General features: G+C 51.6%; 1 protein-coding gene across 6 annotated transcripts in view; it reads left to right on the top strand.

Annotated features, from left to right (window-relative positions):
• SEPTIN8 (septin 8) overlaps positions 1 to 20,914 on the top strand; it is a 26,475-nt gene extending 5,561 nt beyond the window's left edge. Inside the window, exons 2-10 of one of the 6 annotated variants that reach the window (XM_059417545.1) lie at positions 6,395 to 6,515; positions 7,464 to 7,659; positions 8,015 to 8,195; positions 8,721 to 8,882; positions 9,450 to 9,546; positions 9,765 to 9,933; positions 10,153 to 10,285; positions 10,383 to 10,573; positions 19,564 to 20,914. In XM_059417545.1, the coding sequence (XP_059273528.1) occupies positions 6,395 to 6,515; positions 7,464 to 7,659; positions 8,015 to 8,195; positions 8,721 to 8,882; positions 9,450 to 9,546; positions 9,765 to 9,933; positions 10,153 to 10,285; positions 10,383 to 10,573; positions 19,564 to 19,729 (1,416 nt within the window). In that variant the 3' untranslated portion in view covers positions 19,730 to 20,914. The other 5 variants (XM_059417544.1, XM_059417547.1, XM_059417546.1 and 2 more) reach the window with 5 other exon arrangements.
• The last annotated feature ends 2,438 nt before the right edge of the window (positions 20,915 to 23,352 follow it).

The following is a 23,352-nucleotide window of genomic DNA, read 5'->3' as shown; positions in this document are numbered from 1 at the left end:
GCAGGGAGCCCAATGTGGGACTCGATCCCAGGACGCTGGGATCATGACCTGAGCCAAAGGCAGCCGCTTAACCAACTGAGCCACCCAGGCGTCCCAAGAGAGAGACACTTTTGTGTCTCTCTCACAGATTCTTTCTTGATTATGGATAGGTGAATCCTGCTTCTGTCCTTCCCTCCTGGCCCAGGAGAGCAACATTCTCCTCCCCTCCCTCCCGCACACATCCCTTTGGTTATTTCCCGTAACCTTTGACCTGGGCTTTGAGACTTGTTGTAGATTCCTGGGATGTGAGCCTAAGCCTTTCCTGGGAAAATTCCTAGGATTCCTCTCAGACTCAAGGACAGTTGCGCTATGACCATGGGTTCTGGCCAGCGGCCTCTGCTCTGGCTATTTAAGGCCCAGGCTGCTTAGAGTAGTTAGAGCTGGGGGTAGGGTGGTTTGTGCTAGGAACATGGGTGGAGAAGGCTCCCAGTGGGGCAATGACTCCGGGGTCCAGTGCTCAGCATTAATAGAACTTCCCTGGGCTGGGCCTCTTCTTAGGAGTGGGCTTCCTATTTGCCTGGCAGGTGTTCATACCAATGGGTTCTAGGCCTGGGAGCATGGTGGAGAAGAGTTGTCTGAAGACCAAGGCCCTGGAGAACTCTTTGGAAGGCCTAGGGTGGGGAGTTCTCTTTGTCCAGGATTCAGGAGCCAAACACCTGTACATTTGGGTACCATTTCTCCTTCTATCCCAATGACCAATGTAGTTTGGGACGTTTGACCTATTTACCCACACCTTCTTTGGCTCTGTTGGTTCAGACATTCAGTAGATTTCTAATTTCTTCAGGATAAAATCATGTTTTTGTGTGGCTGAGCTATTAGGCATGGTTTCTCCCCAAAACCCACCTCTCGTCTTGGTGAAAGGAGTAGCTCCTTTTGACTGGCAATCAGGGCTGGTCCAAAAGCTCAGACAGAGCATTTCCTGGTCAGGAAAATGACGTCCTAGTTATCCACTGGGCTGCATAACAGAATGCCATTCTCTACTTCGTTCTGGACGGCCAGGCATGGAGGACAGCGGGCCTGAGCAGTTGTTATTTTTGTTGTTGACTTTGATGTGCCAAAGAAATGATGACACAGAAGCTTGGGGCCTGGCTCAGGAGCCAAAAGCTTGTTAGTGATTAGAAGGGGATAATGGCTCTGTGGAGTTGGCCATTGTGTGTGCAGAGCTCAGAGCTGCCAACTCTCTGTTCTGGAGCTTTGAGAACAGTTAGACCCCCTGAGCCAGCACGCCAGGGACCAGAAGCTGGGCCTGCTCCTCAGCAGGGTCTGAGCTGAGCTGTCTAGCTGAAGGCTTCTCCTGTGGAGTCCTGTCCTGCTGGACTCTGAGTCCCAAGAGAGGAGACATGTGTGTGCTGTCCTTCTAGCTCACTCTCCTACCAGACACAGTGTTGAGGATTGTTAGGACACGGACCGGGTACAACTGGATACAAACCCGGGTTGTGTTGGGCCCCATGGCATTCTCAATTTGTATTGGTGGCCAACCTTTAAAAATTAGGGGATTGCATGTAAAAAATCTAGATATGTGGATTCTCTTGATAAGTTCTTGGATTTAGCAGCATTGGGCCCTCATTCCCACATTTGGCTGGAGTTGCAGCACCACAGTGGTTGTGGACTGAGCACAGCCTCTGCAGTTCCCTGGTGTTCCCACTTTTCCCTAGGTGACCCCACACTCAGCCAGGTCAGCAGGTCTTACAGCCAGCAGGCTGGGGAGTGATGTGGCTGGAAGCGGGGCCTTTGCTGTCATCCTGTCTCTGTTCAGATCCTGGCTTCACCCTCCTGAGCAGTATGGTCGTGGGCAAGTTACTGAATCTCTGGGAGCCTCAGTTGTCTCATCTGTTTGATGGAGGTGAGATGGTGGGCCTACTTCACAGGGCTGATGCATGGACAAAATGACACTTAGCTGTATGTGGTAAGCTTGTGATAGCAGTCAGCTAGTGTTGTCCTTGTTAAGACTCTGCTTTTTCCTCTTCACCCGTTGACATTACCTGCCTAGACTCTCTAGCCCTTTGAATTTAAACTGTGTTCTACTGAGCCGCTGAGGTCTGGGATCCGGTGTCCTCATTTTTTCCTTGGCAGCCATCCCAGTGCCTGGCACACGCAGCAGCTGGGCCCCGTGCGCGTGTGCCGAGTGACTGAATGACAGGGTATGGAGCCTTGGGAGAACGGGGCAGGCAGTGTGGCCAGGGGTTTGGGGCCAGGGCTTGGCTACTCTCAATTCCTGGCTCTGCCTGATTTGTTCTCTAAGCACCCATGCACCTCATTTTCCTTACCTGTAAAATGGGGATAGTAATGGTGTCTGCCGCACAGGGTGGGAGGGACTATGTGGGAGCCTGTAAGCCACTTGGCTTAGTTCACACAGAGTGGACCAGGAGGTGTTGGGTCATCATTTGACATCGCTTTCTATCTATCTTTATTTTTTTTTATTAAAGATTTTTATTTATTTATTTGACAGAGAGAGATCACAAGTAGGCAGAGAAGCAGGCAGAGGGGGTGGGGGAAGCAGGCTCCCTGCTGAGCAGAGAACCTGATGCGGGCTTGATCTCAGGACCCTGGGATCATGACCTGAGCCGAAGGCAGAGGCTTTAACCCACTGAGCCACCCAGGGACCCCACATCTCTTCCTTTCTTTGTCTGTAAACACTGAGATGTTTTACTTTGCACACTCTTTCCTCCTGTCCTTACTTTTCCTTGCTTTCTCTGTTCCTTGGTGAGTATCACTCTGGAAACCCTAGCAGGATGTTCAGGATGTTCTCATTTGCGAGTATGGGATAAGTCCACTCAGCCAGCTGAGGCAGTAAAGGGCAGGTGTGGCCAGGGGTCCAGGGAAAAGCCCGGAAGTGGGGTGGAAACTGGCTTTCTCTCTTCTGTGGTTTTCCTGGCACCGCCATCCTGATGCTGGCTCCCCTCATGGTTGCAAGGGGGTCATGCAGGTTTAGTTTGGGTCACTTGCCTATTTCTGAGCCAGTCATGGGATCGTGCTGATTGGCTCAGCACAGTGGCTCTTAGGTGGCTATTAGGACCCACCCTTAGAGAGGGGGAGCTGAGGTCTTACCTGCTCATTGCAGAGCTTTCCACAGGGTCGGCAGGCAGCTGTCGGGAGATCTGAAGTTTCTTTCAGAGTTGTGTTAGCTGAGACATGCTGGTGATGCTTTGGGGGCTGCTGCCTCCTTCGAGGCTGGGTCAGCAGAGACACCCCGTTCAGGCACCTTGGAGTGAGTGGTGCACCTTGGATCCCATGTTGGTTGATGCCAAATATAAGATCAGAGAGGTTGGCATGAGTGAGAGTCACAGCACAGTAGAGCTAGGAAGTCAGATCAGTCTCCCAAGACCAGAGAACACCAGTCTGTCCTCCTCAGGATCAGTGGCCCTTTCTCTGTGTTTGTGCATGTGCGTGTGCACGCATGCCCTTGAGATTGACACTCCCGTGGGCCCTGAGGCTCCTGAGCAGGCGTTGACTGCCCCTGGACTGTGGTCCCTGGAGTGATGGAGTGCAGCCTGGGCAACAGTCTGGTGACAAGCACCTCCTCGGACTCCACACACTTCTCCAGAGAGAGCTGGGAGTTGTGTGGGCGAAGGCAGCCGGGGCTAGCCGAGCAAGGATAGGTGGGCTTATGTGAGACCCTCCTTGTGCTGCTTTTAGCCTTAGGAGCCTGGACCTGTGAGAGAGTGGGGAAACTCAGAAATGGGATGGCTTCTGTTCCCGTGCAGGTCCTCTGTGGCGCAGTGCGCGCGCGCGGTTTCCAGATGCCGCAGGCTGGGTGGGTTTTGGCGGCAGGCTACAGGATGTTGGATTGCATCCTGATTGTGTCACCCTTGGAAGAAGAGGATGAATAAACACAGAGCCTTCTCTGCAAGCACAGCACGCCTGAAATTTTGGAGATTTTCAATCTCGCCTGAAAAGAAAAACACTCTAGACTAACCGTTCTGTCCTCCATTTGATCCTGAAGCTGCGATGAGCAGGTGGAACCGGGACTGCACAATGCAGCTCTGTGTGAGGTGCGCAGATGCCCCTTATGCTGCTGAAGGCAGCGTTCAGTGGCTTATAAATGGCGGTGTTGTGCGGCATGTTGGGCATGCTGGTGGGAGGGTGTGAAGAGCAGAGAGCCTGACCTCCTCCAGCCTGCAGCCAGCCTCGAGGATCTTATGGAAGAGCCATAAAGAAGAGCCTTTCATAAAGAAAGGACAACGCATAGTGGAAGGAAACAAGGTCATAGCCAAGGGAGGGGTGTGGGATGTAAGTATGGGCTTGGTTGGAGCAGGTGACGGGGAAAGGGAGAAAGAACTGTGGAGCTCAGAGAAAGGGGCGGGTTGGATGAATGAATTCAGAGTTAAACTGGCTGAGTCTGTGAGGAAGGCCTCAGACTGTGAAGGTCCTCAAATGCCATGCTGGGGGGTTTGGACCTGACCCAGGACATCCTATGCTCTCTTTATTGTTTCTGATGTCGGCGCCAGTGAGAGGAAGCTGCCTTTGGGGCCTCTCTGTTGGGTTATGTTTGCAGTCCTGTGGGGAGCCTAGGCTTGAGTGGGGAGGTGGTAATGTGATCCCCTGGGGATGGAGGAGATGGAGAAAGGAAGGGTCAGCTGTAAGAACAGAGGCTCTGTGGAGAGAGGGTTATCAGAGAACAGGTGTTGGGGTAACCCTGACTTGTTGGAAGAGATTGTACAAGTGCCCAGAGGGTGCACGTGGAGTCTAGGCTGCCAGTACACACACCTGGCTGTCAGCAGTGAAAGGCTGCAGGGACTGAGCCAGGGTGTGGGGGAGGGGAGAGGGATGGACATCATCAGTCAAGTGTTTGTGCCAGAGGGCTTTGGTTGGGAGGAGAGAATGGCCAGAGGGGTTCAGGCTGAGGCAACAGGCTATGGCTACTTAGAAATCAGGGCAGACTCAGGAGCTGAGCAGATCCCTCTGTTGGAGGGCAGGCAGCCAGGGTCCATTGTCTGGTGTCCACATCAGCATGAGAGCTGCCACCGTCCTGCTGATCAGTAGCTCCCAGGGCTGCCTTTATTTGGGCCCGTTTCCTCCCCTCTGGAGCTGTGGGATGGAACTCGCACCCTTTGCCTTTCCTGGCCGTGGTCTTTCTACTGGGCAGCCAGGCCTGAGGGGGTCAGAAATAGAGCAGATGTGTTTCTGCCCAACATGGAGCCGTCTGAGGCCTGCCCTCACGAGGGCTAACGCTGGAAAGGCTGAGCCTGGGAACCTTCCCTTGGAGTACAGCATTCTATTGCCATTCCCAGGGAAGTGGAGAAGTCATCTGCACAAATTGGAATCTGACTTTGACCCTCTGCTTTGGGTCCTGGTGGTTTCTTTTTATAGTGCTGTGGGCCAGCTCCAGTAGCCCCAGCTCACTCGGGACCTGCTGTCTATCTCTCTCCTGAGGCTGGGCCTCCATATTCTCATTCAGAATCCTCTGTCTAAACTACCAGGGCTGGAGTGTGGGTGGGAGGGTGGCATGAGCTAGAGCCTGGGAGTCCCTAGAGAGCACCACTGAGGCAGGAGGGGTAAGGCCTCAGTCACAGTGCCTCAGAGCCTAGCCCTGAGACCCCTGGCACTGTTAACAGGGACCATTTCTGCACTTGTTGCTTGGGTGGGTGGGGAGCAAGGGGTGCACGTACAGAACTGTGAGTCCGGCCCATTGGTTGGGGGAGGGGGCCCTCTGACAGAGACCTAGTGTGAAGGGATCAGGCCAGGCTTGTCTCTGCCTGAGTCCTGCTTTTAGTCAGAGTGTCTGAGGTCTGGGAGAGAGCTGCGGGAACATACACGCTCTCTAGTCTTGGCCTCTTGAAATCTTTATTTAAGATCTGGGGACTGGGGGTGCCTGGGTGGCTCAGTGGGTTGGGCCTCTGCCTTCGGCTCGGATCATGATCCCGGGGTCCTGGGATCGAGCCCCGTATCGGGCTCTCTGCTCATCAGGGAGCCTGCTTCCTCCTCTCTCTCTGCTTGCCTTTTGGCCTGCTCGTGATCTCTGTCTGTCAAATAAATAAATAAAAATTAAAAAAAAAAAAAAAAAGATCTGGGGACTGTCTGGGGCCTCCTTTTGGGCAGGAGGACAGGATAACCCTCAGGGGTTGCAACTAGGGTAGATGGTTCCTTGCGCCCTCTGTGCTAGAAGACACCCCAGGCCCAGGCTGAGAGGAGGCGGGCGTGAAAGCCCTTTCCTGGGGTGGAATTTGGCATCCTGAGGGGCACTGGGCTTCTTCTCTGGAAGCTCCTTCTGGAGTTGGAGCTCTGGTGAGCTAACACAGTGTACTGAGATTTGCTGAGAATTCAGATGTGGGGGTGTCACTGGGGTTTGGCCTCTCCCCACATGGTCCCTGTTCCCCAGTGGGCTCACTGCCTTGCTCCATTTCTCTGTTGGCAGAATGCAGAGCCAGAGCCTCGGAGCCTCTCCCTTGGGGGCCACGTGGGCTTCGACAGCCTCCCGGACCAGCTGGTCAGCAAGTCGGTCACACAGGGCTTCAGCTTTAACATCCTTTGTGTGGGTATGTGTCATGGTCTGGCCGGGGATGGCCTCAGATGGTGGGGGGGACAGGAGCCATGCAGGAGATGGGATGCTGCTGCCCTGTCCACCTGTGGAGCTACCACGGACCTCCCAGACAGACTCTCTGGGGTCAGGGTGAGGCTTTGACTGGTGTCTTTGCCAGGGTGAAGGAAAGGACTTGGGGGCCTGACTCACTTGAAGAGTGAATAAAATTAGACATGTGAATGTGCTTTGTAAACTCAGACTGTTTATCACAGCGGTGTAGATTTGTGTGTTTGTGTTAAAAACATTTGCTGTCATTCCTACTGTGTGTCAAGGACACTGAGGTAAATGAGACTCCCCTTCTATTACACTGTAATGTGATAAGAGCTCCAGCGCGCATCTGAACAAACAGAGCCCTGAATGGGGAGGCTCCGGGAGGTTCCTTGAGCCTCAAGACCTCGGGCTCCCAGTGGGCACAAAGAGCTCTGCCAGATCCTCCACAGGTGCCTATGCCCTGGCATCTGCCGGGCTGTTGGTGTGCCTCAGGGAGCAGCCTGTCCTGAGCCGGATAAAGCTAGATGGATCAGGAGGCCCCTGGTGGCTTCACACCCCAGTCCTGCTAGGCCCATGACCAGCCCGGGCCCAGGAAGGATGATGTGCAGAGCAGGTGACTGGGCCCACTGAGGCCAGCAGAGCTACTGTACAGTGGCTCTCACAGCTACCCTCATAGCCATAGCTTATGACTGAGTCAGCCTTCTGGCCCTTGCTTCCACACGTTATATTTGAGGTCACCTAGAAGGGACGACAGTTCCTAGGGGTGGGGACAGTGAGGCGTGGATTTAGAGGCCTGCCCCCCTCTCTTGTGTGGAAGCTGAGGATGCCTGAGCCCCACCATCCTAGTCAACAGCCAGGGGTAGCCCCAGCTCCAGCCTTTGACACCCCCTGTCCTCCACTCCTTGCTCCCCAGGGGAGACTGGCATCGGCAAGTCCACACTGATGAACACGCTCTTCAACACGACCTTCGAGACTGAGGAAGCCAGTCATCATGAGGAGTGTGTGCGCCTGCGGCCTCAGACCTATGATCTCCAAGAGAGCAATGTGCACCTCAAGCTGACTATTGTGGATGCTGTGGGCTTCGGGGATCAGATCAATAAGGATGAGAGGCAAGAGGCGGGAAAGGCGGCCCCACCTAGGCTTTCCCCCTCCCCCCCGTCCCCCCCACTCCCCACCATGGCAGTCTTGGTTCTAACACTCTGCCCCAGAGCTCTTCATTCCAAGCTGCCCCCATGTAAATCAGCCAGCCTCACAGCTCATGGGGGCCGGAGGAAGGCCTCTCTGGGAATACCTGAGGTCCTGAGGACCCCTTTGGAGGTTAGGAGACAGGGTTGGCCAGCTGTCCCCAGACAGGGACCCTCAGGCAGAAGCCACTTGTCCTCACAGAGGGAAGGCTGGTGGGCAGCCTCTCACCCTGCAGCTCAGAGCCTGCCTCCTGGGTGATGGAGCTGTCTCTAGTTACAGGCCCATAGTTGACTACATCGATGCGCAGTTTGAAAACTACCTACAGGAGGAGCTGAAGATCCGCCGCTCCCTCTTCGACTACCATGACACGAGGATCCACGTCTGCCTCTACTTCATCACGCCCACAGGGCACTCCCTCAAGTCCCTGGATCTGGTGACCATGAAGAAGCTAGACAGCAAGGTATGCACCTTCCCACCCCAGACTTATTCCCTGGGCTCCCTGGTCCTCCCCGGAGTTGGGGACTATGGTGTGACTGCCCACTGTGTCCCTGTCAGGGGCTCTGTTGCTTAGGGGCCTACAGATAGGCCCATGGGTTGGTCGTTTTTCTATCTTCTCTTGCATTTGTCCCTTCTGCTCCAGTGGGCTCCCCTCACTTGGCTCTTTCTCTAGAGCTCTGTCTCCTGGGCCTGAGCCCCTTCCTCTTAGCTGAATTGATTTTTATTCTCAGGTCAAAGCCGAGTTTGCCCAGAGGACTGATTTTGGGGTTCAATGGTGGTTTGGGGGAACCACCATAAGAAGGACCATAGGTGATTGTAACCACTCATTAGAAAGCCCCTGGTGGCTGGGTTCAGGCTGGGACTACCCATGGGAGCAGCTCCATCATCTCTCTGGCCTCCTGCCCTTCTGCCCAGGGATGGGGCCTGGGCAGGGCTGTCCACAGTCAGGGAGAACTAACCTGCTGCCCCTCTCCACTGATCCTGACAGGTGAACATTATTCCCATCATTGCCAAGGCTGACACTATTTCCAAGAGTGAGCTCCACAAGTTCAAGATCAAGATCATGGGCGAGCTGGTCAGCAATGGGGTTCAGATCTACCAGTTTCCCACTGATGACGAGGCTGTTGCTGAGATTAACGCAGTTATGAATGTGAGCATTGGGCACTGGCTTCAGGGCCAGAGGGCTTGGAGCCAGCACAGATCTGTGACACACAGCCCTAGAGGCTCTAGTTTCCCAGGATTCCAGCCTTAGCTTCTCCAGGAAAGACGGATGGGCACCCGGGACCCAGCAGACCTTATGTCCTGTGGCGAGGAGATGGGAGGAATTGGGTATTGGGCTGGTGCTGAGCCTTCCCCGAGTTTAAGTTTCACAAGATAAGGATTCTGGGCAGGAGTAGAAACCTGGAGGAATAAAGCAGGCCAGATGCCAGGGCTTGGAAGCTTGGAAGAAAGCCAGATTTTCAGGTCCTGTGAGGGAGCCTCTGTTGGTCCCCGGGGAGCCCAAGGGCTGAAAGGACCCCTCGAACATGAGAAGGGGGGTGCAGGTTCAGCCTACTCCCCTATTTGGAGGCTCTAGGATACTTCTCCAAAAGAGAGCCAGGAAGTGAGCCCTGGCCAGGCCTTGTTCAGGTCTGGCCACCCCTCCCTGGGGCCCAGGACAGGGTCTGTCCACTAGTTTGTCAGCCCAGTGCTGAGCCATCCTTGGGCTCCTTTCCAGGCACACTTGCCCTTTGCTGTGGTGGGCAGCACCGAGGAGGTGAAGGTGGGGAACAAGCTGGTCCGAGCACGGCAGTACCCTTGGGGTGTGGTGCAGGGTAAGTGTGGTGGGGAGAGCACATCTGCTTTTGGGGGCCCAGATGTAGTGTCCTGTCCTTCCTGCCCGCAGCCTCTGTCCCGTGTCCTCCCTAGGACCATCTCTTGCCCGTCCTGCCTCCGGAGTCTGCCTGTAACACTTCGACCACTGTCCTGTGTCCTTTCCTCCCGGTGGCTGTCTGCATGCCCACCTGATGGCCCACATGCCCTGTGCTTTCAGTGGAGAATGAGAACCACTGCGATTTTGTGAAGCTGCGGGAGATGCTGATCAGAGTGAACATGGAGGACCTCCGAGAGCAGACCCACAGTCGGCACTATGAGCTCTACCGGCGCTGCAAGCTGGAGGAGATGGGTTTCCAGGACAGCGATGGCGACAGCCAGCCCTTCAGGTGACAGCCTGCTCCAAGAGGGAGCCTGTCTCCACAGCCATGCTGGCATCTATGCCTGGGGTCATGCCTGGGGTCTTGTGAGCCAGGGAGCCAGCATATGGGGCCCCAGCATTGCCATCACTCCCTGCCCCATGCCCATGCGATCCCCCTTCTCTGGCTCTGCCCCACCCCAGCCTGCTGCTGTCCCACCCTTGGCCTTCTCTCTTTGGGTTTCTGCAGCCTGCAAGAGACCTACGAGGCCAAGCGCAAGGAGTTCCTGAGTGAGCTGCAGAGGAAGGAGGAAGAGATGAGGCAGATGTTTGTCAACAAAGTGAAGGAGACGGAGCTGGAGCTGAAGGAGAAAGAGAGGGAGGTGTGTGCGGGCTCGGGTTTGTGGTGAGGCCAGGTGAGGGAGGGCGGGGACTGGCAGGGTCCCCATGAAGCCCAAGCTCCCCCACTTCTGCTCCCAGCTCCACGAGAAGTTTGAGCACCTCAAGCGGGTCCACCAGGAGGAGAAGCGCAAGGTGGAGGAAAAGCGACGGGAACTGGAGGAGGAGACCAACGCCTTCAACCGCAGGAAGGCCGCGGTGGAGGCCCTGCAGTCCCAGGCCTTGCATGCCACCTCCCAGCAGCCTCTGAGGAAGGACAAGGACAAGAAGAAGTAGGTGGTGGGCCCCCTGTCCACATGGGCTCTTTTTCCTTCTGGGTGCCCACTTCATCCTACTCTTGGTGCCTTTGGTTGACTTTGGTTCTTGCCCATGCTCGCCTGTTCACTGCTTAGCTCTCCTTCCCCTCTGCGTTCCCACCTCATTCTTGCCTACCTTCCTTTCCTTCTCACGGGTGAGCTAGAGATCTCAGGATACCAGGTATCTATGTGCTCTCTGTCGTGCACAAGGGACCCCTTGCTACCCCCCCCCACCTCTCCCCTTCTCTCTCTTTCTTTCTCTTCTCTCTCTTTCTCCCTCTCTCTCCCCTTCTGCAGCCCCTTCAGAGCTGGGCTGGTGAAGACTGAGCCAAACAGGCAGGGTGTGGCCCCTGAGAGGGAGTAGAGGTCTCAGGGAAGGGCTTTCCGGCCTGGAGAGGGGCAGGGCCTGGGAATGTCAGCATTTCCAGATTCCAGAAGCTCCTGTGGTTTCTGCATCCCCCCTCAGTCTCTGAGACAGTGGATATGGGACCCGTGTGGGCTGGTAGGTGTTGATGGAGGGCAGCAGACGCTTGAGTCCCAGCAGCCCTGACCCCTTGGGCAGGATGCTCACTGCCTGGTGGAAGGAAGGACAGCAGCTCCCTGAGGGGCTCTGGGGATCCTGCACCATAGATGGGCTGCCCTTCAAGTTAGATTTGGTGAGAAAAGGACTGGGGAGGGCAAGGAGGCTTTTCCCAGCCTCCAGGAGTGCAGTCAAGTTCTTGGCCAGGTGGGGGCAACTCTGAGTCATTTTTCCTTGGCTTTTTTTGGAGGCTCTTTTCCACACTCTTAGCTAGAGTTTAGATGCCCTGGCTCCTGGGGATCTCCCTCCTCTACCCCACTTCATTCAGCATCCCGCACCGCATCATACTGTGGAATCTCGTCCATCCCTGTTTCCCCATGTCCCTGGCCTGTGTCAGGTACCCTCTGTCTTGTCAACTGAGGAACGAAGCAAGTGACTCCATTTTTATCATCCTTGGGCTCCTTGGACCCCCATTTCTTCTTGGAATGTTTGGGAACATGTGTGTCCAGGCCCTCTTTTCCTTGCCCTGTGGTTAAGGCCGTGCAGCGCATAGGAAGCTGTTGGCTCTGCGGTGCTGCCTTGTGGCCTTGGCATTCTCCCCACCTCTAAAACTGTACTCCCCCTCCCCAGCATGCACCCACACCCACAGGATCTGTCTTACTGTCACTCCAGCCCCATTACAGGCACAGACTCAGGCATGTATCTACCAACACACACATCCCCTAGGACACACAAGCACAGAGGCATAGACACATCTAAGGAAAAGAAACTTCTGACCTCCCTGGGGGAGGCCAGGGGGGACAAAGCCAGACATTTGGGAATTGAATGCTAGTTCTTATGCCTAAGGCCTGTCTTCTGCTTTGGGATAGACCCTCCTCCTTTCTATAGTCTCCCTCATCTTGCTTATTAGTACCCTCCCCACCCTATCTGCAGATGCTCCTGCCAGAGATGATCCCCTGCCTGTCCCCAGGGAGGACACTAGCCCACATTCCCCTCTGCTGTGTGAATTTGCTCCCTGCTTTGCATTTGTTTCCAGCCCCGGCCCAATGTCCAGCCCTTGGCTTGTTGTGGCTGGGGACTGTGAATTGGAATCCATGTGGGTTTTAAACGAGTGGCTCAGAAATCTGGTTTCTCCTAGAAAGGGGTGTGTGGGTCTGTGTCCCAGGTGTTGGCACCTAACAAGAATTTGTCCTGCTCCCTGCCTCCAGGGCCCAGGCCATCTGGTTTTAGAAAAGGCAGGTAGAGTCCGCTAGGAAATAAGTTATGGAAAACCCCCTCAGAACAGAAGACAAGGACCTGTGGCCAGGTCAGGGCCAGGGGGAGGAGTGCAGGCTGGCTGCACGGGGCATCAGCAGAGCCCTCAGGGTGGGCATCCATCCCCATGTCAGGTCTGGGAGACAGGTGTTCTCTGCTTGCTGGACATGCCAGAAAGTTTCAGTCAGTTTGGCCCCTGGGAGAGACCCTGTGCTCCCATGCTGGCCTTGCAGGGGCCAGGAGTAGTCTAGGTAAGATGGCTAGGAGTGCTCCTTCCTCCTATCCTGGTCAGGGAAAGGGGGTCGGCGCAAAGTGCATTGGAGGTGGTGGGGAGGGGGTTGTTCTTCATGGCCATTTAGTTGAATTGCTTTGATGGGTTATGTGTGGTCTTCAAATTTTAATCCGTTTTTGCAAAATTACTTCCCAATCAGATCTTGACCCTCAGCCTGGGATGCCACAAACTGAAGCGAATTCTCTGCTTTGCTCGTCACAAATGCCAAATTGACTGCCCTTTCCCAGCGTCCAACTTGCTGTCTTTTGTTTCTGTTTGATTTGGTCGTCTGCGTAGCTTTTAATGTGTCTGTTTTTGTTTTGTTTGTTTTATTTTTATTTTTCAGTTAACGCACGCACAGACTTACATGTCAAGAGCGGACTTTAGACTTTCATGTGTTAAGTTGCTTGAGTTACACCTTGTGACCCTTCTTCTCCCATAACATGGTGTGAGGACGGACTGGGAGCTGGTACAGACTCCAGTGTTTACAGCCTTGCTTTGTCCCTTGCCCCTACCTGCTGGCTGCCCTGGGCCTGGCAGGCCACCCCTCTTTATGCAAACACGTCAAAGCCATGAATGCTGGAATCCAAAACTGACAAGGTTTATTTTTTTCAGAGCCAGTGGCTGGTCTTCCATTTACAGTGTCACTATTCCTTGACGGAGCAGTTCAGTGCCACTCTCGCGAAGGCCCGAGCCGGCGATGCTTGGCCTAATTGTTCCGCGTCAAGATGGCAGCTCACGCGGCGCCCTAGGTGTGGCCGTGTGGCCTGGTATACGTGCTGCGAAATTCACCCGATTCCCCTTCATTTTAATTTTTCTAACCTAGAGCTTCATTTCAATAATAACTTTTAGGATACTTCTAAATTTTTATTTTGGCACAAGCATAAAGACAGATAATACCCTCTCCCATTATTTTCATAGTAACCCAGATTCCCTGATTTTTAAGAACTAAAAATATCTCTAAACCTTTTTTATGTATACAGCATCCCTATAATATTTAGGGAGAGGTGGGCAATAAACGTCCTGTAATGACAGTGTTTGGAATTTCTTTATGGCTGAAAGTGGATCATGAACAAGACCACGTCCAATGTTTTTAACGCGAATGTAAATGGAACAGCAGCCCAAAGCCGTTGTCTGTGTGCTCCAGAGGTGCTACCTGGAAACAGGGACCAACTCCACGTGTATGTTAAGTGTTTGACTCCATCTAAGGCGCCCCCCACCCCGACCAATCCTGAATGTTCCCAATGCAGAGGACTCAGCTGGGAAAAGGTTTTTAATCTCAAGGTCATTGTTTTCTGTTTTCCTGGCTGAGTCACAAGGAAAGAGATGAAGGTGTCTGATGTGTGTGGACAATTTCAGAAAATGCTACCAGCAAGGGAGCTTTCCCCTCTCCACTGATTCTTCAGGGGATCATTTTAAGAAAGTACTAGCAACATTGATTCTACTCTGTTCCTGTTGGTTTGTGAGCCAGTGGGAGCGTCAGGGCTGAGAATGTGATATGATGAAATAGGAGATGAAAAATGAGTAGCTCAAAGATCTCATTCATTGTTAATGGGCCACTGTGCTGGGCACAGGCTCCCTGGAGTAACCCACATCCCTACCCTCAAGGGGCTCACAGTCGAGAACACTCCCTAGTCGGAAGCCTTGGGAAGTCGTGCTAATTTATTGTTGGATTGGTTGGTTGTTTTCCCTTGTCCTCCATCCTCCTTCCCGTCACTGTTTCCCCCTTTCTGCCTTGGCCCTCTTTATTGATTTCCAGGACCAAGTCCTGGCTTCATGCTGTGCTTCTGAGATGGAGCTCCATTCAGAGTGGGGAGGAGGGGTGAGCTGTGGGTGTCCATAGAGGCCCTGCAGGAAAAAGGAAGCCCTTTCCTCCTCACCAGGAGCAGAGCACATTTATGGATGCCTGGAGTGAAACTCCCAAGTGTCCTGCCATGACTAGGGGTGGATCCAGATTTTGAGGGGCTTCAGTGTGGCCATGCGAAAGGCAAATTGGCCTGTACCTAAGGCTCATGTGGGTCGCAAGTCACTTGGCTTTAGGGGGATTGTATGTCTGAGAGGTCTTCAGTTGGGTTGAAGTGTGACCTTTAAGATAGCCTCCGTCAGCTAACACATTTCTGAAGATGAGGCTCAGTGACCCAGCGGATTCACTGGGTATATAAGAAATGGAGACTCCTGGTTTGTGGGGCAATCTGGGGATGCTGAGTGGACATTTCTGCCACCCATCTACCACAGCCTGTGGGCTGCACCCCAGGCACACTGGAATGCCAGGATTGTGGCTGGTTACCAGCCTGCGGGTATGGGGCTTCCTAGCATCTCTGGGGAGACCTGTCACTGTTAAATATTCTGGGGTCTGAGATGCTCCCACAGGTCCCATTGGCTTTAGGGAGCCTGACTGCCCTTCTCTCTCTTTGCTGCTTGTGTTTGGAATTTTATCATCTTTAGCTGAGACCAAATTAGTCCTGGGAGCATAAGGTGAGCTTAAAACGTGCTGTCATTTAACAAGCTCCCTGGCCCGGCATGTGAGCCCTGCCTGTGGGATCTGATGTGCCACTCCTTTTGAGAATCCTCTTTTAGCATTATTGGGGCTGTCAGCAGGCTTACACTGGCATTTACTATCATGTCTTTCATAAGCCAAGTTGATTTGGGGGTAGAATCATGTAATTTATTGTCCAAACTGAGACTTTGCAGAGTAAAAGGAGGTCCTGTTAATAATTATGCCAGATCGACAGGTGTAAGCTGGAATGGCCTAAGACACACCAGGCTGCACTGTGACCCTGGTGATGGGTAACCTGAGCCTAGGTGGTTTGTAACTGTGCAGACTGACTGCATATATGTTTCTGTGTGTCTGTGTGTGGGTGCTCATTAAATGGGGCTCCTATTGCTGGGTAAGAGGCCCCAGAGAGGTGTGGCTTGCTCCTTTGTTATGTTAACAAGCTTTTCTAAAACTGCTTCACTTGTTAATTCATTTATTCCTTCATACATTGACTGTTTTTGTTCTTTTCCATTCACTTTGTACTCTTTTTTTTTTCCCATTAAATTTTGCATTTATTTTGAGTTTTTGTGGTGTCTTTTTTGGGCAATAGCTTTTCTGATTTAACACATTTCCTAGCCTATTAATCTGCTACAACTCTGGTAAAATACAGCTTGTCTTTTCTGTGAACTTTGTGGGGTTGATTAGCTTCTATAGGAGCTATGTTTTATTTTATTTATTTTTTTTTTTTTTTAAAGATTTTATTTATTTATTTGACAGAGAGAAATCACAAGTAGATGGAGAGGCAGGCAGAGAGAGAGAGAGAGGGAAGCAGGCTCCCTGCTGAGCAGAGAGCCCGATGCGGGACTCGATCCCAGGACCCTGAGATCATGACCTGAGCCGAAGGCAGCGGCTTAACGCACTGAGCCACCCAGGCGCCCAGGAGCTATGTTTTAATAGCGACTCCTGCTCTGGGCATCTGTGAAAGGCTCTGGAAGGGGAATGGGATGGAGGAAAAAGTTAGGGAGGAGAAGACACAGCCTGTGGTCCAGGCATCTTCAATGGGCGACTGGGTGTAGGACCAGGAGAGTGCAAACACTGCCTTTTCAGAGTTTATATCCTTGTGCAGTAAGCTTGATGCAGGACAACTAACATTTGAATTCTTGTGGTATATCAGCCATTGCTCTAAGTTGCATTATGTGCATTGATTCTTTTCATCCTCATAATAATCCTATGATGAAGTATTGTTTTCCCCATTTCATAGGTAAGGCACAGAGAGGTAAAGTAACTAACTACTCAAGGTCACACAGCTAGTAACTAGAGGAATTGGGATTTGAATTTTGGTAGTCTATATCCTTAATTCTGGAGCTATAGCTTTTCCATGGCAACAGTGAAGAACAGTGAAAATGTAGCCAAAATTCAAGTGTGCAGTTTGGCAGGGTGGGTTGGTGGACTTGAGTCAGTTTTGTCAAGGTGGGATGCCCTTTCTGGGTGACTATTTGGTTGAGGAAGGGCAGACTGGTGGCTGAGGGAAGTGATGACATCTTGTGGATCCACTTGTTGAGTAGCTTTCTCTGTTGGGCACTAGATTCATCTCAGGGAAGACCAAAATGAGGAGAGGGAGGCTAAGAGAAGGGAGCTGACAACCTAGCAGGGAGACTTGTGTGCAGACATTGCTAATGAAAGTCCCGCTCAACTCTGCCTGCAGGGAGGCAGGTAGCAGGGAAGCAAAGTGTTTACCGAGCTTTGAAGGATAGCTCGGTTTTCCTGGAGAAACCAGGAAACCAGGGGGGAGAAAGGCCTTGTTGGTGGAGGGAACAGCACTGCACAGCTCACCCATCTGGGAGAAGTAGTATTTGGACAAGAATTTAAAAGGCGCATGCTGCTCACGTACCCTGCTCCCAGCCCATCTGCCCGAGTCTCCACACAGCTCCATTTTCTGCATCCACAGCCCCTCACCAGCCCCTGCCCTTTTGGAGATGGGGACAAGAGCGAGACAAATTGTATTTCTCCCACCACAATGATCCCCAATCTCTGATCTGAGGTGGGAAAGGAGTTCCTGAGGGAAAAAAGGGGAAAAGGCTGGGACCTGGATTCCCAAGCACGCTTGAACAGTGTAACAACTTTTCTTAAACTCACAAGTGCACTTTACTTCCTGGAAGAGGAATATGGCTTCCTGGGAGGTGGAGCTGTAGCGCTTATCCCAGTTCAGGGCTCACAGGTTGGCCTTCTCTTTTTTCTCATTTGTTCTGATTGAGAGATTAGCCCTGAGGACCCAGTTTACACCCAGAGCTATCCGATTAAGAGACTCTGCAGTTCCTCCAAGTCAGAGACAGCCCGAGGTGGGGCAAGCCCGCAGGGTGAACCTGTATTTCCCCAGCTGGTGCCAATCCCAGTGCAAGGAAGGAGGTGGAGGCGGTCGTGGCCCCAGTGGGAGCTCCCCTGAGCAGCCTGTTGCCCCCCAGCAGCCCCCCCAATCACTGCCAGACTGTACCTGGTTGTTGCCAGGACCCAGGAGATGATGTTCCAGGTATACTGGACTCTTAAGTCCACATCCATGGTTATCAGATCCACTGAAAATAAGATTCTGACGAGGTTGAAAGGAATTCAAGTTTATTTTTACAAAAGCTCCAACAAAAAAATCTGTGTGGAGAAAAGGTAGAGATTCGCACAGACACTAGTACAGTTTATCTGGTCTCTGGCCACTCTGCACCTACAAGCAGTCCCCGTGGCTTAGCGCATTTACAAAAAAACTGCTCAGGGTGGAAAGACTTCACAAATGACTAAATACGTGGTTCAGTCACTCCTATCCTCCACACTACTGACAGGGCTCAGCTGGCAGAGATGGCTGCCTAGGGAACGGCTCTGTGGTGTCACTGTGTCAGACAGCAGTGGGCCTCTCCCTCTCAACCGTGCTGGGAAGCTCCTCCCAACAGCACCAGGCCTGAGCAGACACAACCTCAAAAGCTGCTCATCTGAACCCAAAGCTCTCCGAGCTATGTTCCCCCTTTGGGGGGCGGTGGCTGAGATCATTCTTTCACACAAAATTCCTCTAATTAAGCTAATAGACTACTTTCAGAGTAACAAAGGAAAAAACACATTTTAAGCTTGCTCAAATTACTGTACATTAAACAAAGCATCCTTTATGATCTAGTTTTTGTAAGTCAGGGCCAAATCAGGGGAAATGCACCTGGAGAGATGGTCCCATTTTTGCAATGATGGGCAGGGTCACTGGGACTTGAACTGCTAGGTTTGTGCTTGCTACAAACCTGGGGAGCTGGAAGGACCTGGCCAGCTCTGGTGGGTAGAGCAGCAAGAACTGGTCAGTAAGAACCAGCTCCACTCTTCAGACCTAAGCAAGGCCCACCACTTTCTTGACTCCAGTTCCCTGAGGGACCCATACTAGCCCTTGCTGCAGAAGGAAAACCAAGTGACACTATGATTCTTCATTCCTAAAACCAAGCAGTGGCTTGGTTTTTTAGACTACCCTTCCCACAGGTGACTGTGACCTGCTTTTTTTCTCTTTATTGCCTTCTAAAGACTCAGGAACTTTTTCTCAGTTACTTTCAGTGCCTTCTTCCGGCCTTGTCACACGATCCATAAAGCCTAGAAGTCAGAAGAGTCCCAGCAAGAAGGGGTTGCCATTAGGCCCTAAAGGATACTAGGGGGTAGAGGCACAGAGGCTGGCAAGTAGAAAAGAAAGTGTCTGAGCTGGAGGAGGACTACACACTTCCCAGATACTGCTTTACCAGTCCTTTGCAGGGGCTCAATTGCTCAGTACTGACTAGTAATTAAAATAGAGTTTTCATCTTTGAAACAGAACCATTTTACATTCTAAAGTCAAATTTTGAGTGCTAAAATATTAGCATAGAGCAATTTCAGGAAGGTCTAACCACCCAACTTAAGGGCATTAACCCCACCATCTCAGGGACATCCACCTCCAGCTTAGTAAAGTTGTCGTTAGTCTAACTGTACATTCCATCTTACCCTGTCCATCCTCAGGGATTCTAACCCTTCCATGCCTGCCTCATGGAACCCCCATACCTGGTTCCATATAGTCCTATAAAGGGTGGGGGTTTGAAATTTAACCTCTTCCATATTAAGCTCAGGGTGGCCTCCTGAGCTGTGCATGTCCCCCTGACCTCACCCCATCCCCTTAAACTCAAGGGCTGCCACTGAGACAAAGCTCTTCTTACTGTCAGAGAAACCTACCATCTGGTCCAGTAAAGGAAATCTATTCCATACTCATCCAGAGGGCATACCAAGTGTGCAAAGCCTAGGCCTTAGGGATACTCTTCACAGAGTCACTGCGGCCAGAGCATCTTCTGGAGCCCATAGGGGCCAAGAAGGGTGATGCTACCATTTTGGGGGCAGAGTGCATCAGCTACATGGGCAAAGTGGAGAGCCTGGTCTGGGGCAAAGTTGATGTCTACCTGTGCTTTCTTTAGCAGATCAGATATAGGAGTACACCAGTCGGGCATGAGCCTCTCCAGCTCTAAGGTGATGATGACCAAGGCGAGTGTGGAACCCTTGAACTGCAGCAGCTGGTGGCCCGCCATACAGTGCTGCAGCTGCCTGGTCAGGGACGCGACGTGGAGGGAAGGATTCCTCTGAGGCAGCGGCTCCACCACGTGGGGCCAGCCCACGACTACCAGGGTGTGGAACTAGAGACCGTGGTTTTTAATGTTAGAACATAAAACCCCTGACCTTTCACAGATAAATGACCAAAAGTGCAAACAATGTCAATTTCCATCAGGGAACATCAAATGTTGCCCCACACTCTTCATTCCCATCCAGGGCCCCCCAAGGGACTTGAGGCTTAATGCTCATTTTGTGACCAAGCTCAGCTTCACCCTTGGGGAGAAAAGACAATCTGCTTCGTTACATGGTCATTATGAGTTTCAAGTACTTAGATGACAATGTTTCCATTCTGAAAAACAGAAGCATACTATTCAAGATTAAGGTAGCAGGAAAGTTACTTGTATCTGTTTGACATGAGAAGAAACTGCAACTTGGCAACCTTGGCCAGTTTTCATAATGAAACAGCTCTTAGTGATTTAATCTTCATGCTTCATAACAGACCAAACCCCATGACATTTCCACATCGCATAATTTTGCCTTACTAACAGAATCATATCCTTAAGGATGACCATCATTCCCGAACTAAAAAAATACCAACTAATATGACATTTTTAAAGTGCCAGATCAATATGGTCTAAAGCCTCAATAAGGATTGTGTGTAGGTGAATAAAGACAGCTAAGTGAATGTGTGTAAAGTGTAGCAAAAGCAGACAGATTTTTATGTACAGTATTCATAGAATGGAAAGCTCAATATTTTTGCAGTGTGTATTTAAAAGAGAAACTCACCACAATAGTGCCGTCTAAAAGTCTTTATAAAGTTAATTTAATGTCTTCTACAAGTGGGTGTCTGGTGGAATTGTGTTGGATTTAAGATACATTTTCACTCTTGCATATGTCGTGAGCCTTGTGGGTCACCCCCCCGTGGTGCATGCGCAAGGGCGTGTGCCCGCCTCTGCTTGGCTGTCCTATGTTGTGAACAGCTGTTCCAAAGGTACAGATGAGTCTAGGCTGGACTTGGCCAACATCTGGTACTCACTGTGGTCAAGAAGTCCAGTGGCGTCGCAATACAGAGGTCCCAGTGCAGTTTGTCCAAGATAGCCAGCTCCGTTCTCAGCAGCTCATTCGGGGTACAGCCAGAGCCCTAGTGCTTTAAAGAAGTCTTTTCCATGTGGAAGTCACTGTAAAAAGAAAATAAAGAGGCCAAAGCCCTGTATCATGTCATGGTAACTTGTTTTCTTCTCTGTGGGAGCTGGGCCCTAGTGGACCCTAGTGGAGTTGTCTTCTGGTGACCTGCCACAGAAAATGCCACAGGAAAACCAAGTCAGATCTTGGCCATGTGTCCCCAGGTGGTTATGACAACGGGCCCTGAGTGTCACATGCTTGCCCTCCGGTAGCAAGTTTTTTATTTTCATTCCAGTGGAGTTAACATACCGTGTTATGTTAATCTCAGGTGTACAGTATAGTGCTTTAATGCCAACAGGTCTTGATCCCCAAATGTACTCTAGCTCATACCCAAAGGTGCTTTTGAGGGTGGGGCTATTCAGCAGCAGCAACCTACCCACAGTTTTCGTTCCTGTCATTCCTGTGTCTGATTCCTACCATGATTACTTGTCCCAGAGAGGAAAAGTATGTCTTTGAGCTTCCTGGTCTACACCAGAAAGGCTTATTCACAAAACCTCCCATGGTTTTGGCAACCCATAGCTGCAACCACATTTCCTTCAACCTTGATTTAAGGCAGTTCTTTTCTGGAAAAATGATGACTTTTTCCCCAGAAGGACTAGTAAGCCTTGTCCATGAGTCCATTCAAGTACAGGTACTCCAAAGACTATTTTCCTTTTTTAGGTAAATAAAGTATTACCATAGCTTCCACAAATGCTTCTTTTAAGGGTCATTTACTTGAATTTTAGTTGGACAGAAGCAACTTTAGGGGAGCACAATTATATTCTAAAGGACAGGGGTTCAAGGCATTTTTATAGAAGGTTTGGAAATGAATACACATGTGATTCTTTTTTTTTTCTGACCCTTCAGACCCTGAGCTCAGCCAAGGGGGACCCTGTGGAAATGACAGACTTTATTATCCCCAAAGGGGAACAGGTTGTGGTGAGGGAAGGGGGGCCTCTGGGAAGAATTTTGGCAGAGAATCTTCTGAACAGAAACCACAGTGAAACTGCGAAGTCCAAGCAAGCCTGAAGCACTTGTAGGGGGCATCTCCTCTCTCCCCCACACATGGCCCTCCTGCCCCTCTCAGAAAAGGCCCCAGAGTCCCTGAGGACCAGCTTCATTGACACAGACAAGTCCTTAAGTCTCAAACAGATTTCTTCGATGTAGTGTCTAGGGGTGGACATGGTTTGGGAAGCCTTTTTCCTAGGTCAACAGCAGCTGCTTCTGCTCAGTGGGAGGCAGAATCAGACATCAACCAAGAAGGTAAGGTCCATCTGCTAGGAGATCAGGCCTCTGGGTCTACTGGATGAGGAGAATTCAGCTAAGTGCCCATTTGTGGGGTCCTGGGGTGCAATAAGGCTAAAGAAGGGACACCAGAGATCCTGGGAAGTTAATGAATTTTCCAACATGCCCAACACTCCTAAAGACACAGACTTTTCAGGAAGTCTGGGTGCTCCCATGTTACACTCTTCTACCTCAAAAGCTGCTCAGAGCAGACTGCTACGAATGCCTACCTCCTCTTGGTTAACTTCGGCGGCAAGTCTCAAGGAAGTGATCATGGCATTTTAGAGTATTCACTCTTATCTGCAGTTTGGAACAAACACATTTGAGCAGATCATGAATGCCAGACACAAAGGATAAAGCATTGGTGGGTTTTTTGTTGTTGTTGTTTTGTTAGTTTTTTAAGGAAATTACATTTTTTTTTCCTTCATTCAAAAAGATTGGTTGTATTCCTCCACAAGTTAGTGTCAGTTTTAGATTTGACCCGTGAATACACTCCTGATTTCAGAACTGGGAAGGACTAGTCAAGAGTCCTTTGTTAGGGGAATGAATGATGGTTGGAAATATAGCACTGGGCTATATTTCTCGGAAGGCCTCCCGGCTCTGAGCCAGACGGGCAGGGGAGGGCAATGTAAAGAGATTACTATTACAGTTCTACCATTTCGAGCAAGCCCCTTAGCTTACAAGCCTCTGAACATCTGGGAGAGCAGAAGTCAGTTTCCTCTCCCACCCCATTACCATCCTCACAAGCCTCCCTACCTTTAATGAAACCAGGAGGCGGCCGAAGGAGTGAGAGCCAGGTTAAAAGTGGTCTGGGAGAAGTAAAAAAAAGTTCTTAAGCTCCAGGAGCCACAGCACGAGGGCCTGGACCTTGTGGCAGATCTCGGGCTGCCAGAAGTTGTGGGTAGGACAGGGCCGGGACGGTCGTGGGTGGCCAGTTTCAGTTCGCATGTGCTGCAGATTGGCCGAAGGTGACCGGAGGGGCTGCGAGGAGAACCTGCACCTTAAGTTGCGGTGGGCCTAAGTGCTTCTCGGTCGTCCAGCGGCTCAGGGATTAAGATGGCTCTTCCCCTCGACGACAGGGGCCCGGCGACAGGGGCCCGCGATTCCAGCCTCGTGCCTCGCGTCCCGCCCGCACCTGGGGCAGGACCCGGCATCCCCGGCGCGGGCGCAGGTGGAACCCGGCTGCGCCCCGTGTGCGCGCTGGGAAAGGG

The sequence above is a fragment of the Mustela nigripes genome, chromosome 12 (assembly GCF_022355385.1).
Source record: "Mustela nigripes isolate SB6536 chromosome 12, MUSNIG.SB6536, whole genome shotgun sequence".
NCBI lineage: Eukaryota > Metazoa > Chordata > Mammalia > Carnivora > Mustelidae > Mustela > Mustela nigripes.
Note: the sequence above shows the minus strand (reverse complement) of the source record. Positions and strands in the feature narration are given on the sequence as shown.